This window comes from Thamnophis sirtalis, unplaced genomic scaffold, assembly GCF_051295495.1.
Source record: "Thamnophis sirtalis isolate CommonGarterSnake01/CBP01778 unplaced genomic scaffold, rThaSir2_p1.2 scaffold_2, whole genome shotgun sequence".
Taxonomy (NCBI): Eukaryota; Metazoa; Chordata; class Lepidosauria; order Squamata; family Natricidae; genus Thamnophis; species Thamnophis sirtalis.
Genome location: NW_028261382.1, coordinates 125,455,284 through 125,473,530, shown reverse-complemented (window position 1 = coordinate 125,473,530; position 18,247 = coordinate 125,455,284). Strand labels below are relative to the sequence as shown.

At 38.4% G+C, this 18,247-nt stretch overlaps 1 protein-coding gene across 2 annotated transcripts; it reads left to right on the top strand.

The window, feature by feature from the left end:
• The first annotated feature begins 1,988 nt into the window (after positions 1-1,988).
• Positions 1,989-17,162, top strand: PLEKHF2 (pleckstrin homology and FYVE domain containing 2). 2 transcript variants are annotated; one of them, XM_014071124.2, is made up of 2 exons: positions 1,989-2,132; positions 15,844-17,162. In XM_014071124.2, the coding sequence occupies exon 2, from the start codon at positions 15,858-15,860 to the stop codon at positions 16,605-16,607; it is 750 nt and encodes a 249-aa protein (XP_013926599.2). In that variant the 5' UTR covers positions 1,989-2,132; positions 15,844-15,857; the 3' UTR covers positions 16,608-17,162. The 2 variants fall into 2 exon arrangements, with proteins under 2 accessions (XP_013926599.2, XP_087562967.1); XM_087706841.1 differs by lacking the exon at positions 1,989-2,132 and adding an exon at positions 2,259-2,276.
• The last annotated feature ends 1,085 nt before the right edge of the window (positions 17,163-18,247 follow it).

Here is an 18,247-nt window from a genome sequence, read left to right as displayed (position 1 = left end):
CCTGGACAATACAGAGTACAATGACTTTATTGCTTTCCAACATTAAAAAACAATACTTTTACTGAAAAAAAGAAACTGCATATCTTTCAGTGGGTCTTATTTACAGGTAGGTGTATATTCAGTGTCCAGCTTTTAGTGGACAGTAAAAGGTTAACATTTAAAAACTAACATGTTTTCAAGCAAGCTTATAATTGAACTATTTACATAAGTTTCCTGACTTGATTCTGGCTCCTCTTTTGTTTTTTATTCTTAATGCCAACATTTGAATGATCTGTGCTTTATTTTTGTTACAATTTTTTAAAAGGATGATTTGATTGCTTTTGGTATGTACACTATTTAAACACCTCAAACTTAACATTTGTCAAGAATTGAGGCACTCTAGTAAGGCAACCAAAATAATCTTTCTGGCAAGATGCCTGTGTGCATACAGAGCATTCAAAGGAAAGAGCATTGTGGTTGCCATGGTGCTGAGCCCAGCATATCTTGCACATTGCAAGTTAGGTTATAGGAGAAGTAGAGCTTCACTTGTATGTTGCTTGTTCCATCCCCCACTTTGCACTCAAGCCAAGTGCAAAGAGATAGAATCACACTTCACCAAAACAGATATTGTCATATCCATCTATCTTTAAAATTGGGTACAAGTCTAGATAAAGCAGAGTGGCAGCTTGCTTACATTAAAGTAAAGTAAAGAGCAACTCAGGGATGCTGCAATCATAAATCTGCACTCCTGAATGCAACAGAGCAGAGCAATAGTGGACTTCTTCACTATGCTATCTGCGCTCCAACTATACTTTTCAAAGCTTTGTTGGCTGCTCAGATAAAGGGAGAGGTTGGTTGCATCCTGGTTTTGCTCTGAAAGCTCATAAACAGATTCCCCACCTCTTGTCAACCTAGATCCCTGTTTAAGCTATGAAACCGCCCTGGCTTGCTCCAAGGCTAATCAAAGCCAAATAAGGTCGACTTAAGCCAATGTTTCTTAAAGGGTGGTCTGAGGATCCTTGGGGTCTCTAAGGCTCTCTCGGGTTTCCATGAAAGCAAAAGCATTTGCTAGCTATTGCAACATTTGCAACAATTACACTTTTTTTTAAATGAAAAAAACAGTAACATCGAATGTTTCATATTGTTATTTTTACACGGTTCAGTAAATTAATGTTCCATGAATACATCCATCTTAAGTTTTAATACGGTAAATATCGATAAACAAACCATATGAACAAAATCTTTTTTTTTCCGAGGTCCTTCACGATTTTTAAAGTGGGAATTAATTACTCCCGACCGCAAAAAGTTTGCTCGCCAACCGCAGCGAGACTCTCGCCGTGAGTTGGAAAAAAATAAACCGAATGTCGGTCCCACAACTTCAAACCGAAATTTACATTTCAGTCGCTCCTCGTGCCAAGGAAAACTTTGTTTTTTCCTTTTTAACAAGGCAGACCGAAGTGGAACCAAAAATAAATAAAAATAAAAATCGTCTGAAGCCGAGCGTGAAGGCAGCGAAAGGGTGAAGGGCATGACGGCTACGGAGAAAAACGCGGGGATGCCCCCCCCCTTCCCTAAGCGCCCGAAGCACGCGCTTGTTTTGCGTAGTGGGTAAATCCAAGGTTTGGCTTGCTCTTCCCACATGGGTTGCGCAATTTTCCTTTAAAAAGTTTATACTTAACCGAACGCTCCCAGGGCCCGCGAGCTAAGAGCGGAGAGAGGAGCGCCCATCACACCCACAGCTCGTCAAAGCCGCGCCAAAGAATCACTGCCAGGCAAACGGGGGGAGGGGAGGGGGGGGAGGAATGGATACCCACCTTCGCAGCCGTTAAAAACGAAAAGCCCTCCCCCTCGCCTTTGAGGGTTTAACCGCCATAGGCTGGGAGGCGCTTCTTTCCCTTCGGCGGCCAATCCGCTCCGTCCGCCGGACTCTCCCAAGATGGCGTTGGCCCCGCCTTTCGGTTTCCTCCGGGATTGGGAGCGGGCGGCTGCGGTCGACGCTGGGGCTCCTCCCCGCGCTGGGGAGGAGGAGGCCGGTTTGCGTGTGTGCGCGCCTCGGCAGGCGGGGCGTCGGTAGCAGATTAGTCCCAGCGGCGGCGGAGGAAGAGGGAGAGCGGCCAGCCGCGGACCTGGGGAAGGCGCGCTTCGGTTTCTGAGTAAGCGGCGCACTTGGGCTGCAGCGGGTCGGGTGGTCGGTCGGGAAGCGCGGCGGATAATGGAAGCGTCTAACGGAGGGGGCGGCGGAGTACAGGAAAGTTTCTCTCCCCGTCGGAGCGGGATTCGCGGCCATGTTGGGGAAGGTACTCGGCGGAGCCCGGGCAGCTTTGGTCGTAAGGGAGTGAGAACGCCAGGACGAGGTCCATTTCTTTCCTCCGTCTCGCTTCCTTCCTTCCTTCCTTCCCTCCGGTTGCCCGTTAAGGGACCGTCGGTTGGAGCCGCGGGTGGAGACCGTGGGGGGAGTTCGGGCATCCCCGGACCCCTCGCTTCGAGGCGGTTGGCGGCGCCTGACTTAGCTTTGGCTCGGGACGCCTAGCCGCAGGAGGAAGGCGGCAGGGGAACCTGAGGGAGACGGGGCGGCTTTGGGATTAGCTCTTTCCCCTTCGTGACAGCGCCTCTCCTTCCGAAGCCCTCCTCGCACGACAGGTCCCCTCAGTTCTACAGCCAGAGAATCGTCGCTCTCAAAATGTCTCCATAAAGAGGGGTGGGAGCGCCTCCTCAGCTCCCCCCGTGTTGTACGTTTGATTCCCGGATCGGCGGGTCGCGAGCTCCGCTTTCCTCCCGGTGAACCAGATAAAACATTGTTTCCACACAACACAACCCCCCCCCCCCAATACACCTTTCTCTGGATCGACGGACAGTTCTCCTCGATCCTTGGCTTTTTTCCTTTTCTGGAATCAAAAGTTCTAGTGAGCAACATTTTTTTGGAGAGGAGAAAGTAGTCAAAAAGGCCCGTCTGCAGAAAAGAAAAGAAAAAGGACAGCGTGTGTTGCTTTCCTTTCCTCGAGTTTCGTGATGGAGCGCGATTGTTTTGTATCGGGAAGCAGTGAACTTCCTGCGCCTGTCAACAGGCTTAGCTAGGCGTGGATTATTATTTCTCTTTGAAAAAAAGTTAGATCTCTTGTGTTTAGACTTGTATTCTTTCTGCGAGTTGAGCCTAGCCGAGATAGTCTCAAATGCCGGTATTGAAAAAGATTTACACTCCCTCCTTGGATGTCTTGGAGAAAGAGTTAGTGCCACTTTCTGTACTTATCCTGCAATAAAAATTCTGGTTCCTTATCAGCCTTTAATTATATTGGAATTTCACTTCCTTGTTTATTTAGGAAAGTCAGTTACTTAACTTCAAAAACATCACTTACAGTGAGGCAGAATTGATATTGATAAAATATGAGGTTACATCAGCCAACATACACTGTTACATTGTCAGTGGAACTGTTCTAGTTAGGTTCATTGAACACACTGATTTACAATATAATTGAATGCATTTATTCAATAAAGATGGGTGGCAAATAAATTTTCTAAATAAATAAATAAACTTATTTTTCTTAACAAGATAATCTCATCTTTAAAGATACAGTTGTCTAGAAGCAGTTTTAAAAGATGCCTAAATACTACCTGCTGATGAGTGTACTTCATTCAAGTGGTTTATTTTTACAGTTTTCAGGCTTTCTGTAGGTTTGCTTTTTGTTAACATTTCTAGTTTGTGAAAACAGTTCATAAAATGAACTAATATCTCACGCTGCTCTGATTTTAAAGCTTTAAATTGATAAATGTTTTCTTTTGTTGTATGTATAGATTATCTTTCATTCTTTAGTATTTCATTTTTAGAAAACTGCTCTCATTTCTTTTATTCAATAGTATGTTAAAAGGGTTATTCAATGGTCGTCAAAATGAATGTGAAATTGAGTAAGCCTTTCAAAGGGGAAATTCATAACATATTTTTTTTTTGCCTACAGTATACATTTTTTGTACTTCTGCAAATCTTGGATCTTCACCAAGCCTTTTCATGTGGATGTTTTGGCTACAAAAGCATTTCATCTATGCATAAAAAATAGAAGAAAATGACATAAGATTAACATAGGTGAATGGGTACATTCTTGTTCCAGCAGTTTGCAGCATGACATTTAATTAAAGGCAGATAAAATGTCATGAATCATTGCAGTGATTTATGTTTAGTTTTATTTCCTTTTAAAATGATACTGCTGACATCTGCATTTTTACAAATGCGCATGTGGATATAAATTTGAGTTTTATTCATTGAATGATTATTCTTGCAGCTTGTAGTGAAAGCTTCTCTGTTTTATATATAAACTACATAGGTAGCTTACAAATTATAAGTTTTATTCTAAAATAACAAATAATGAAACTACTATTATCTAATTATTGCAATAGCATAGACTTTGGAAAACCATATATTTCATTTCTATGTGGATTTTTTTACCTGAAATATAGGTGCATAGTTTGGGTTCGTTTAGTGACCATTCAAAATTACAATGGCACTGAAAAAAGGGACATACAATTGTTTTTCAACTTTTGCAGCATCCTTGTGATCTTGTGATTAAAATTCAGAAACTTGGCAACTGGTTCATATTTATGATGGTTGCTGTGTCCCAATGGCCCGTGATCCCTTTTGTGATTTTCTGACCAGAAAAGTCAATGGGGGAAGCCAGATTCACTTAACAACCAAGTTACTAACTTATGAACTGCAGTGACTCACTTAACAATGGTGGCAATGGTAGTAAAATGGGGCAAAGGTCACTTAACAAATGTCTCACTTAACAACAGAAATGTTGACCTCAATTGTAAGTCGAGGGCTACTTGTATTGCTGCAGATCTTTAGAAATCAGTTTAGTAGTCGCAAATTCGCTTGCAGAAAGAGAAATGTTAGGACTTTTTTATCTGCCAAAATATTAGCAGACTGTTGGTAGATCAGCAGTGTACTTGTTGATAGCTGTTACTGATTATTTTTGAGCAACATCTGTATTTACTATATGATCATGTGACTTTACTGTTGTGTCTTTATATTCTGAACTAGCCCAGTAAGCCTAGTAATAAGTTTAAGAATGTGAACCATACTCAAAGTCAGAGGTTTAAAATTGATCAGACTTTACTGTTTTATCCAAACTGGACTATTGTGAATAAGAAATATCTCAAAACTTACTGTTTTCGGGTCTCGTGGGTTGGGGTTTTTTTTGCCTTGGCAATTGTAGTTTCCTGATAACAGTAATCGTTAATTGAAACCTTCCTATGCCTTGCAAAGTCTTAAATTTTCATGCCATAAATCAGTGGCAAATCTTGTTTTGTACATTTGACTATGTGTTCCTGAATTTTGATAGGGCAATTTTTGGAAGGGGGTAAATAAAGGGTCATAATGCCCCCAAAGCATTCTTTCCTGTTGCGAAGAAAGATGGATGCTTCCTTTTCCACTTATATGATTTTTTTAAAAAAAGAATTTATTTCCAGTTAATTCCAATATAGACTTGAACATACTATTACCATTTGTCTAATTTTGCTATTGAAATCATTTTCCAAAATTCAAATGTTCAACATAGTTAAAATATTAAATTTGCCTTCATTCATAAAATAATCTTTCAGGTCAGCTTCAGATTTTACCACTTTCTGTAACCTGTCAGCTTCTTAATGTGTACATTCTAACATAATACTGAATGGTTTAACCTGGATATCTGTTTTTATTTGTTAGGAAATTATTGAACTGTATTGGTTAGGTTAACTTCTAAATGCTATTATGTGCTGCTTAGGAATGGAAAAGCAAATTTAGAGACATCCAGGTCATTTAGTTATGTCTTTTAAAGAAACAAGGTGTGGCCGTGAAATGGTCACTAAATAATGGAGAGGTTCCTTGGCTCAGGCTATATGATACCTACTCATCAAGGGAATAAGAGTAACATTATAGCACTCAGGCTGAAACTACCATGGCCCTATTTTTAGAATTCCTTGCTATTAACCCCATTCCCCACTTTTTTATCTTCTCTGAAGTATTCTGGAATATTTGAAAATTTGAAAGTATTCTATTTTACCTTTAGGTTCACACAAGAAATTTGTGGGAGAAATCTGACTCAGCTACAGAGGAAAGGAATGAGAAAATTTGAGTCATAGAGTGACAAGAAAAGAAAGGCTAGGCAGTATTGACAAATTGAATACCTACTTTATTGATAAATAGAACATCAACAAATCATTAGACCTGATGGCATTCAGCCAAAGGTTATTAAGAAGCTTAACTCTGCCATTGTGGATCTCCTAACTGTAATACACCACCTCTCTATGTTCTATCTGTATTTGAGCACTGAAAGATGATTAATGAACTTTTAGTTTTTAAGAACAGCTTATGGGAAGATTCGGGAAGTATCAGCATCTGTGCCAAGAAAAGGCACAGTGGTTAAAAGGCACAGTGAGCCAAGGTGGCACAGTGGTTAAATGCAGCACTGCAGGCTACTTCAGCTGATTGCAGTTCTGCAGTTCGGCTGTTTACATCTCACCGGCTCAGGGTTGACTCAGCCTTCCATCCTTCCGAGGTGGGTAAAATGAGGACCCGGAATGTTGTTGGGGGCAATATGCTGGCTCTGTAAACCGCTTAGAGAGGGCTGAAAGCCCTATGAAGCAGTATATAAGTCTAACTGCTATTGCTATTGCTAAAAATGGTGAAAACCTCTATTAAAGATTAAATTACCAAACATTTGGATACATAGGCCTTGCTCAAAAATAACCAAAATTGCTACATCAAGGGAATGTCTTCTCTAATCAATCTACTTGGTTTCTGAAGAAATAAATAAACATGGTGGAGAGCAAGCCAGTAGATATCATCTACTTAGATTTCCTTCATCAAAGACTCCTCAGTGGGCTTAATAGCCATGGGATAAAAGAAGAGGTCTTCTTGTGAATAAACTTCTAGCTAAAAAATAAAAATGGTAGGAATACACAGACATTTCTGAAAATGGAGGATTGTCACTTCCCCACGAGTCTTTCATAGGACAAATGCTTATTAATGTATTTATAAATCATCTGGAATCAAGTAGAATAGCCAAATTTGCTGAGGACACTAAATTGTCTACAATAATATGAACAAAAATGCACTGTAAACAGCTTCAAAGGAATTTCTGTGATTAGGGGAATGGATGTCAAAGTGACAGATGTCCTTTAGTGTGCACAACTGTAAATTGATGCCAAAATTATTCATACAAACTAATGGATCAGAGCTAGTAGTAATAAATGAGGAAAGAGGTCTTGGACTAATGGTGAAAAGTGTTCATTTGCTGTAAAAAAAGAGCAATAGCATGTTTGGACAATAAACTACTGAATATGGAGGGTGTAAATGTGATAGTGCCTTTATGTGAATCAGTGGAGCTGGCGCAGTTGCATCTGGAATATGTGCAGTTCTGGTTGGATAATATGTAATTAGACTTTGGAATTTGCTGCTATGAGATATACTAACTAGTCACTAGCTTGCCTGGCTTAAAAAAAAGGTTGAGTCAATTCATGCGAGCTTGGTGAACAGTGGCTATTACAGCCACTTTGACTTGCGGCATATAAATTTCAGAAATAAATAAATTAACCTTTAATGGTGCTGACTGCTGTTGAAAGCTATCTGCTGTGGGAAACTAAAGGACTTCATTGTGCAATTTGATTGGTCATTGTGAGAATAGACTTTTGGAGTAAAGGAACCAGGGGAATAATCTATCTGATTTAGCAGGCCACTGCTTATTATGCCACTTTGGCTGACCTAATATATAGGTTCTTCCAAAAGGTGGAGATTGTGGGCTTCTGCAGATAGAGTTGTAAAAACCCATAACAGAATATAATATCCCTCTTCCATTTGCTTTGTTCAATCTGTATCTCTCCCTGGAATATATGATACGTTCTCTGCCTGGATATGTATGATAATTGATTCAAGCAGATGAAAACATGATTAATCAAGATTTGTCCATTTGAAAAAAAAACAATAAAATTCAATTTAAAATAAGATTTTAATCTGTCAATTTACTTTTCACTATATCAAGCAACTGGATTCCTTGTTTTGACTGGTATTGTGGGGTTGTTGTTTTTTCATTTATAAAATTTATAGGCCATACAACTCCCAATTAGAAATAATTAACAACAAAAAGTACAAAATGAAAGAATCATGAAAGGCCTCAGAAACATAGAAAATCCATCTAACTTTCTTTCTGCCCCAAAGTCTGGGAGAATAACTGGATCTTTTATAGATTGAATAGCATCCTGGACATCATTGGGGTAGGTTCAAAATTATAATGATGCTGAAAAGTAACTTTATGACCTAAGCCTGCATTTACAACCTTTTAACAGCATCCGTCAGTAATGTGATTGCAATTGCAACCAGTATGTCTGTTCCTGTTCCTAACCATTTCTTTCTCTTTCTCTTTATAAATCTAAATGGGAGCTTTGAAAGGAAGGGGTTATAATGGAGTAGGCATGCACTTAGTAGGGAACACACAATGAAAGGGATGTTGTGATATCAGAAGCTCTGAGCATGCTCAGGCAGTGCGAGCCACAAACACACTATCCAACAGCCCATATATTCCTCATTGTGTGCTTAACTTTTCCTATTATAATCCATTCCTCTCCATTCTCCCTGCTTTATGAGGGAGAATGTAAGAAAAAATGGCTCAGGCACTGGAGAAATTGCCTATAGCAGCAATGGCGATCCTTTTTCGGTTCACGTGCCATAAACGGGGGAAGTGCAGGGGGTCGTGCGTGGGCATGCCACACTCATAATACAATGCATGACCCTCCAGCACGCATGCACGCATAATAGGCGCAACCCCCCATTTTTTGCATGCTTTTTCTCGCCCTCCCCAAGCTCCAGAGGCTTTATTCCTATGCCTGGGGAGGGTGAAAATAGCCTCCGTCCCCAGAGGCCCTCTGGAGGCTTCAGGAGCTTCCCTGAAGCCTCCAGAGCGCAAAAACCCGATTCTACGGGCAAACCGGAAGTTTGGGAACGGACTTCTGGTTTGCTCGTAGGGCCAGTTTAAGCCCTCCAGAGCCTTCAGGGAAGCTTCCTAAACATCCATGAAGGATCCGGAGGATAAAAAACAGCCCTATGAGCAAACTGGAAGTTAGGGTCGTTTTTCATCCTCTGGAGCCTTCAGGGAAGCCTCCTGAAGGTTCTGGAGGACTTAAACCTGCCCTAAGAGCAAACCGGAAGTGCTTTCCTGAACTTCTGGTTTGCCCGTAAGGCCAGTTTTTTGCGCTCCGGAGGGTTCAGGGAAGCTCCTGAAGCCTCTGAATGGCCTTGGGGGGGGGGGGGGGCAGGGAAGGCTGTTTTTGCCCACCCCAGGCTCCTATAAAGCCTCTGGAGCCTCGAAAGGGCGAAAAATGGCTTTAAAAAAGTTACCGTTCAAAGTTACATGACCATTCAAAGTTAAAACGGCACTGAAAAAAGTGACTTGTGACCAATTTTCACACTTATGGCTGTTGCAGCACCTCCATGGTCATGTGATCAAAATTTGGATGCTTGGCAACTGGTTCATGTTTATGACAGCTGTAGTGTCTCTGGGTCACATGATCACTTTTTGCAACCTTCTAAGAAGTGAAGCCAATGGGAAAATAAGATTCACTTAACAACTGTTACTAACCTAACAACTACAATGATTCACTTAACAACTGTGGCAAGAAAGGTCGTAAAATGGGACAAAATTCACTCAAATGTCTTTTTTAGCCGCAGAAATTTTGGGCTCAATGGGGATCGTAAGTTGAGGACTTCCTGTATTACATCCATATCAATGTATATGGTACTGATTAATTAATCACCTATAAGAAAGCTGTTAAAAACTTGCTCTGTCAGATGTACTATATAAACGTCTCTGTCCAGTGGGGGGCGGGCGGGAGGAAGAAAAGTCAAAATAGAGATTGAAGCACTTGCAACCACCATCTTAACTTTTTTCACCCTTCTTGTGGACAATACCAGCAACTGATTAATAGAAGCAAAAATATGGAAAGTGCACTTATATGTGAAATACCCTTTCAGAGGCAATATCATGTTGAAGAGCTTGTACTGGACATCACTTTAGCTTGAAACTGGTGACTGATACTATGAAAAGATCAGTTATCATTTATACATTTATAGTATGTGTACTGTTTAACAAATTAGAGTGTTGTTTTGAATGATCTTGTAGAAAATACTGTATGGATGTATCTGTTCCTATTTCAGTGACTTTTTAAGCTTGTAGTGAGCTTCTGTGAGGAAATGAGAAATAATAGATTTCTAAATGTGCTTCAGAATATAGCCAAATGCTAAGGACATGATTATTTACCCTGTGACTTCCCTTTAGTAGAGTATTTTTGGTTTATATTTACTTTCATTTGCTTCATCTGCTTTTTTGGCTATTATATCCTGTCATGATTCTTTAGGTTTTACCTTTGTGAGAAATCTTGTCATGAGATCTTAGTCCTATTATTGTGACACTGAGCAATCGTTCCCCCCATTTTTGCGGCTATTTTATAATAAGTTTTTTAAAATAATGGAAAATAATGTATTGTAACTACCACTAGAAAAAATTTATTTGAAAATGTCATAACGTTTCACTTGTGACAAATTTGATTTGTGACCTGCTACATTGGAATTACAGAAAACATTATGTTATAAGAAGAGACTTACCGTGTTTCCCCGAAGTTACGACATGTCCTGATAATAAGGCCATGCCACATTTTTCTGGTGGGCAAGAATATACGCCCTCCCCCGTAAATAAGCCCCCTGGACACACACCCCCACCTCCAGCCAAGCGGTATCCCAAAGGTGCCAAGCCGCAGGAACCGGGGGGGGGGGGAGGCAAAGGTGATCGCATTGCTTAGCACCTTTGGGATACTGCTAGTTTGGTGAGTGGCTCTGTGCCCAGCTGAAGAGGGGGGTTGTTGGGTGGCTGCTCTCTTGCGAGCGGGCTCCCAAAGAGCCGGGCACAGTCTCATGGGCAAATGGCTGTGTTGCGCTGTCGCTTGCCGGCAGCTGGCCCACAACCATAGAGCCTACGCCCCAAGCAGCCACTGCCAGAAGACTCGGTTTGGAAGCTGCAAAAAAAGCCAGGCAGTGGCAGCGGCAGCGGCGGTGGCAGTGGGGGTGCCCTGGCTCTGCAGAGAGAGCTGGGCCATGCATCCTGAGGCTGGCAGGCACATGAGCGAGAGTGGAACAGCCGCTCGCGCAACCCCCCCTCCAACGACAGCGCAACACAGCCATTTGCCCATGAGGCTGTGCCCGACTCTTTGGGAGCCCGCTTGCAGGAGAGCTGCCACCCAGCAACCCCAAAACAATAATAATAATAAGGCCCAAGCCATATTTTGTGTGTAAAAAGAAAATAAAACCCTGTCTTATTTTCAGGGAAACACAGTATATTAGTCTGTGTGACAAGAAAACAGTGGAAAGCCCAGGAATTAATCTAAAGGAAACTCTAAAGTTCTTAGAGAAAATAATTGAATACTTATAACATAAATATATAAGCAATTTTTAAGTATAATACTATAATATTTCTAGACAAACTACTATGCATTATATACATCCACATGATCAGATACTCTTTTTTTCTTAAGCATATCTGACATTTTAATTAGACAGCAGTAATTAGATAATAATGAATACTGTACACCTTCTTAAATAATTGAATTATACATGGAACAATTGTTTACTGTTAAGTGGATAAATAATTGATTGAAAGTGCACAGAAGTAATTTTAACAAATTTGGTTCTATTTGCCTTGGTAGGCCTACTCTAATTTCATGTTGTATTTTTTTGTTCTTTTTGTGAGATGGTATATTGGTAATCTCCTTTCATATTTTCTATAAATTTACCATGATAATGGGATTACATTGAGGGAAAGATCATACATTGCAGTAGGTCATAATGTAATCTATTTCATTTTGATTTAATGTGCAGTCTTATATACTGTAAGTCTGGTCATTATTATTTGTAAACTGAACTATGGGCATGAGGGAACCAACCATAGTTGTTTATTCAACCTAATTCAAATCAATCATGGTCTAATGCATTGTATGAAATTAGTTTAGTGACAAACTCATCAAGGTTATCAGTGAGTATTATAGTTAAGCAAATATTTTCCTGGATTCTAAAGCTTCCTGGAAGCAGGTGGTTGTCTGTGACTGTAGCATTCCATTAATGTAATTGTAGTTTAGCATCATTAAAACCCTACCATTACCATCATTTAAAACCTTTCTGCACTCCACCTATATGTTTATCCATGTTAAAGTGGTGCCTTTTTTTCTTTTACAGCAGAAAAAAAGTGACTGTATTTGTGAAATTCATTGTGATATAAAGCTAACAATAGGAATTTACTAGATAACTGGAGCTTTAGACTCTCTCTCTCTCTTTTTGGATAAAAGCATTATTAAGGAACTGCTACTTGGGTCATAATTCATTTATTTTCTTTGTTCATTCCCAGTTCTCCAAAAGATCATTTCTAATTGATAACCTTTAATTTAAAAACTGAAAGACTTGACTCAATGAACTTGTAATTTTAAAATTCCACATTCTGGATTGAATCATAATTTATATTGAGCTGTTGTGAAATAAATAATTATATTCTTGGTATCTTTTGTCTGCAATTTTACTTTTTATCTTTTTTTCCCCTATGAGATACTTAACAAAAATAAATTGTTCCTGAAGTTTAGGTAGATAAATTCAATTCTGAAATATTGAGCAAAGTCGGATTTTGCAGATGGTTACCACTTAATTTGGATAAAGGTGCAAAACATTGCATTGTTTTACATTATATTTGTAATTGTGAGAGGCATTTATATTTAGGAAAAGAAGCCTATAAAAAAGCATCAAGAGCAATGCTTTTCATTTCTAAGATTAAAAAGTGGAACTGATTAGAGAATTGGTATGGACTTTTCAGATCCAGTCCAGTCCAGTTGTAAAGTGTTAATGGGTTAAATGTGAAAATCTAGAAATAGGGTGTTACATTTTATAGGAATAAGGACAACTAGATTGGAGTATAGTTAATCAGTGTTTTTCAGCCTTAGCAAATTTAAGATGTGTGGATTTCAATTTCCAGAATTTTCCAGGCAGCACATTGGCTGGGATATTTTGCGGGTCAAAAGTCCACATATTTTGAAGTTGTTGAAACACTCACTATATAGTACTGGGTTGTTCCATGAAAATCAGGATGAACTTTTAAAATCAAAGTTAATATTCTTAATTGGCTCTCTGTTAAAACAGCAGCCTCCAACTGTTATTTGGTGCTGCAAAAGGTCTATGTATGTGTCGCATCAGTGAGCCACAATTAAATGACAGGAATGGTTGCATAGCTGCACAGCTAGATCCCCATTGCCAAGACATCACCACAGGTGGACTGCCTCCATTTCTTCTCCTTAAGTCTCAACAACCTGTGATGTTGCAACACTTCCAGTTTTGCAACCTGGAACCTCACCTATGAGATGCATCACAAGTGAACATCTTGACAATGTAGTATAATCTGAAAAAGGTTGAAAAGCACTGTGTTAAAGTATAGTAATAAAGAGATTGAACATTACATGGGAATGTCATATGACTTTATAGGTATAGCTGAGGTCTGATGTAATTATTTTCACATCTGGAGTACAGTAGTTGAAGGATACAGATCATTCACATGAAAGAAAAATAGTAGAATGAGAAATGGAATAATATGTTAAAATATTCACATCTACACCTTCAGATTGAAGGCCCTAAACTGCTAGGGCTCCTTCAGCAACAAAACTCTCTTCACTTCCACTGTGTGTATAAAAATGAGTGAACTAAAAGAAAAAAAGACTATAAGTCAGCCTCCTTTGTTGAAGTGAAGGGGGAGATTTAACAAAACACTTCTAGTCCTGCTGTTTTGTTTAGGTTACTGAGGAGGAGGAACAAATCGGTCAAGCTAACATTTCCCTTATGAAATCTGAAGCTCAGAAGCCTGGGGAGGTGAGCCAAGAGTTCCCTCCAGTGAGGGAATAGAGTAATAACATTTAAAAACCAGAAAACAACCAGCTTTATGATAGTCATTTCACCTCACAGCAACTGAGTTGGTGCTGGAGAGTTGTTTTAATTGTAGAAACATAGATGCCTGTAGTTACTTTCTAACTGGTTTAAAATTCTCATATAGAAAATGCCTAAATAGAAGGATTAAATAAAAGCAAAATTTATTGTTAATGTATATGACCATTCACATATATATAAAGAAAAGATGTGGCAGATCGTTCAAAAAGGCACGAAGAAGGCACTAGCACTGCTGATGTTACCTAGTTTGGGTAATGAAACATCTGCAAGAAAACAACTCAATATGGAAGACTTAATAAAGTGGAAAGAATGAAATTTTGAGAGGAAATTGTAACACTGGAATTCTTGTTTTTGAGAAAGATTGAATCTGAATGTAGAAATATATAGACATCAGAAAACTCTTTCTCAATCTTATATTGTTTAAAATAATAATTAATTATTAGTATTCAATTTCAAGAGGCTGCTGTAGTATATTGATTTTGCAGATACTAAACTTCCATCTTCCAAGTCGTATATTGTTACTGTCAAGCATTTATTCTCTTGAGCCCCTTGTGTTCATTTTAATTTATTAATTTATTATTTCTAAAAAAGCATATGCTTCCCTTCCTTTCATAGCTCCAAGCATCTTTAAGTAACAGTCAAACGATATTTTAGATAACATAATAGTTGCAAATGTATACTGAATGATAAGATTACCATCTGTGCATTCTAGTATAAAAATAAGCATGTAGGGGTAAACTACATGTAAAAGTAGAAACTGGAAATGAGATTTCTGTAGCTTCTATTTTTATTTCATTAGAATATCAGCTCCTCCTGAAACAATTGTAAATGCATATAAAATATTGCTTGTAATTATCAGTGGCTAGGAATTCCTATGTTGATCTATAAGGATATTCATGTAGAGCCAGTTTCAGAATGTATGTATATGATATACTACACTTTCTAGCTTCTGTGCTTTAACAAATATATTTAAACATTCTTCCATGTTGCTATTACATATTTGTAATATATAATTTGTAGTATATAATTTGCTTATATAGTGGTGGACAAATTGAGCTTAGTTTAGGGAAAGCTGAATAATTTCCCCCCCACACAAAACATGTTAAAAATTCTAGGAAACATTGGTGAATGGTTAAAAGAAATAAGAGAAAAGGAGTGAGAAAATTTTGGGAGTGGACAGCTACAGAAAGGGAGGGAGAGAGGAAAGGAGAATTAATCCTAGTTGCCTCACAAGACTTGTCTGGAATTTGTCTCAAGTAAAATCTGGAACTTCCAATGCTCACAATCTGTCTTGTTTATTTCATACACAATTGAAACAAACTACAAAGTGGTTAATCTGAAAATTCAGACCACACTTTCCAAGTTTCAATGTCCCCCTACCAAATTCGGTAGGGCTCCTCTGTATCAATATATTGCCAAGTCTACTGATAGACCAGACTCAGGAAACAACTCCACAGGAAGACCACAACCATTTTTATTGAGATTGGCTATAATAACAAGATCTTGCAAAAGTGATACTGCTGTACCTCTTATAGTTCAATGTATTAGGGAAGCAAGCGATTGAACTGCTGCTGATTATCTTGTTTTGAATTTTAAAAATGTTTCACCCCCTTTTTCCTGCACAATGCCCTTAAGGTCATATTTTTTTATTTTCTGCACATACATCGGCAGTGGAAGATTGTCTCCCATTTGGAGTGTTTTTTTGTTTTTAGTTGATGCTCTAAAAACTCCCTCTTATTTTTGAAAGCATCTTGTATGTATTTAAATAAGGGTGGGGAGGCATTGTACAACAGCTATATATATGTGTTATGCTTAATTTATAGCTTTTGATTGAATATCTGTGGTGCTTTAATAGTATTTATTCTTCTTTGTTGTAGGAACGTGGTGAAAGATGGTGGATCGTTTGGCAAACAGTGAAGCAAATACTAGGCGAATAAGCGTAGTGGAAAACTGTTTTGGAGCTGCTGGTCAGCCTCTGACCATTCCTGGCCGTGTCCTCATTGGTGAAGGAGTATTAACAAAGCTGTGTAGGAAGAAACCAAAAGCAAGGCAGTTTTTTTTATTCAATGATATCCTTGTATATGGTAACATTGTTATCCAGAAGAAAAAATATAATAAGCAACATATCATTCCTCTAGAAAACGTCACTATTGAGTCTATCCAAGATGAGGGGGATTTGCGGAATGGCTGGCTGATCAAAACTCCAACTAAATCTTTTGCAGTATATGCTGCTACTGCCACAGAGAAATCTGAATGGATGAACCACATCAATAAATGTGTTTCTGATTTGCTGTCCAAAAGTGGGAAGATGCCCAGTAATGAGCATGCAGCTGTCTGGGTACCGGACTCAGAAGCCACTGTTTGCATGCGCTGCCAGAAAGCAAAATTTACTCCTGTGAATCGTCGACACCACTGTCGGAAATGTGGATTCGTTGTATGTGGACCCTGCTCTGAAAAGAGGTTCCTTATTCCCAGTCAGTCTTCCAAGCCTGTGCGAATCTGTGACTTTTGTTATGAATTTCTTTCCATGGGAGAGATGTCAACATGCCAGCCCACAAGATCAGACTCTTTCAGCCAATCACCAAAACCTTCTTTAAATGACATATCAGATGATGATGACGATGATGACAGCAGTGACTAAATAATGGAGAAAAATGTTTTTATATTAGTTGGTGTTTGAACTTGAGTTGTTGTATGAGAAACCTCTAGTTTCAAGTTCTCCTGAGAAATCTACCGTAGCCATTAAATTTGCCTGAAAAACCTTTGAATCATATGTGCCTCAGTATTTAAACCTCCAAAATATGTCATTACTCTTTCTGCAGGGATTGACTATTGCAAATACTTTCTAGCCACGTATACTTGATTTTCTTTTTGCAGGTGAATTGGTCAGCAGTTCCCCTTTTCTGAACAGAAAGATTAGAAAATGTAGCACATTTTTTCTTTGCAGTTTGTACTAATAAGTATTCCATAGTATGAATTCTTTTAATATTAGGATGGGGAAATTAAACCTGCATGAAACCAGTAATTTGGTTAGCAGATTGAAAAGGACATCTAACCAAACTTTGAAACTGATAGTTTACTTTTATTCTATATATTATAAATTCTGAAATGTTAGTAACTTTTTAAAAACAATGCAAAATGTTACACACCAAGCAGTGCCTTGTAATGACTGCACTGTTGCAGGAAAAAAAAATAACCTTGCACCCTCTGACATGCGATCCTCTAAGAATCAGTTGGTGCTATTAGGATTAATTGCTGTTGTATAATAGGATTTCAGTAATAAGGGTTGTGACTTTATCCCTAGAACTGAGGGCTGTCCAGCATCTCCTTGCACAAAGTGATTTTCATTAAGACGCAAGGTGAAGACAGATTCAGCATTATTGCACAATGATTATTGTGAGTTGATTACAAGTATGGTGCTCCCACAAAATGAATAAAACAAATGGGGGCTTTTAAGAAATTAATCTTTCAGACGGATTTGATATCTAAACTACTTTCAAACAATATTTGATATCTAAACTACTTTCAAATATTTACATACTTGTAAATATTGTTAAATGCTTATAATTATCAGGTATGGTTAATCGAAAAGTTTTGTCTCAGATCATGTTATTTGCTGTAATGTTTTGATTTGATATTTAAATCCTTAGATCATTCACTAACCTTTTAAAACTGTAGGATGTGGATTTAAAAATAAACTGTGTTCTAAAAGCACAAATTGGGAGAATGGGCTAGCTATTCATTTGAAAACAACATTTGTACACAGCTGACCTCAAGATGTAAATCAATTGCAGGTGATTTTATTTTAAATGTCTAAAACCAAGACCTGACAAATAGTATAAAAGGTGTTTCCAGTAAAAATTTTATTCTTTCTATAATGGTGTCAATTTTAGAGAAATGTCAACTTAGCTACAAAGTTTTGTAAAATCCCACAACATATATCTATTTTTATATAATAGTATGTTTAATTGTTTTACACAGAAGTCTTTTGACAGAATTGTGTGGGAATTCAATAGCACCTGAGAATTTATAAATAACATGAATATTATTCATGCAAAAATTATATTGTGCTTAATAAGTCACAGTTTCTGCACTGTTTTCTCTTCTGCCGGTTTGACTATATTTATTAAATAAATCATTAGATCTGCATCTGTGAACGTGTCTACTATTCTATTATCTGGTTGGATAAAGAGTATAATATCCAAATTGGGTAAAAAAAAGTCATATGAGGACTCTAGCTATAAAGTGATGAAGAGTGGGCTCAATTGACTTGCTTAGAAT

Excerpts from the sequence above, each read along its gene's own strand:
- PLEKHF2 (XM_014071124.2), top strand. The coding sequence starts at position 15,858 with ATGGTGGATCGTTTGGCAAACAGTGAAGCAAATACTAGGCGAATAAGC.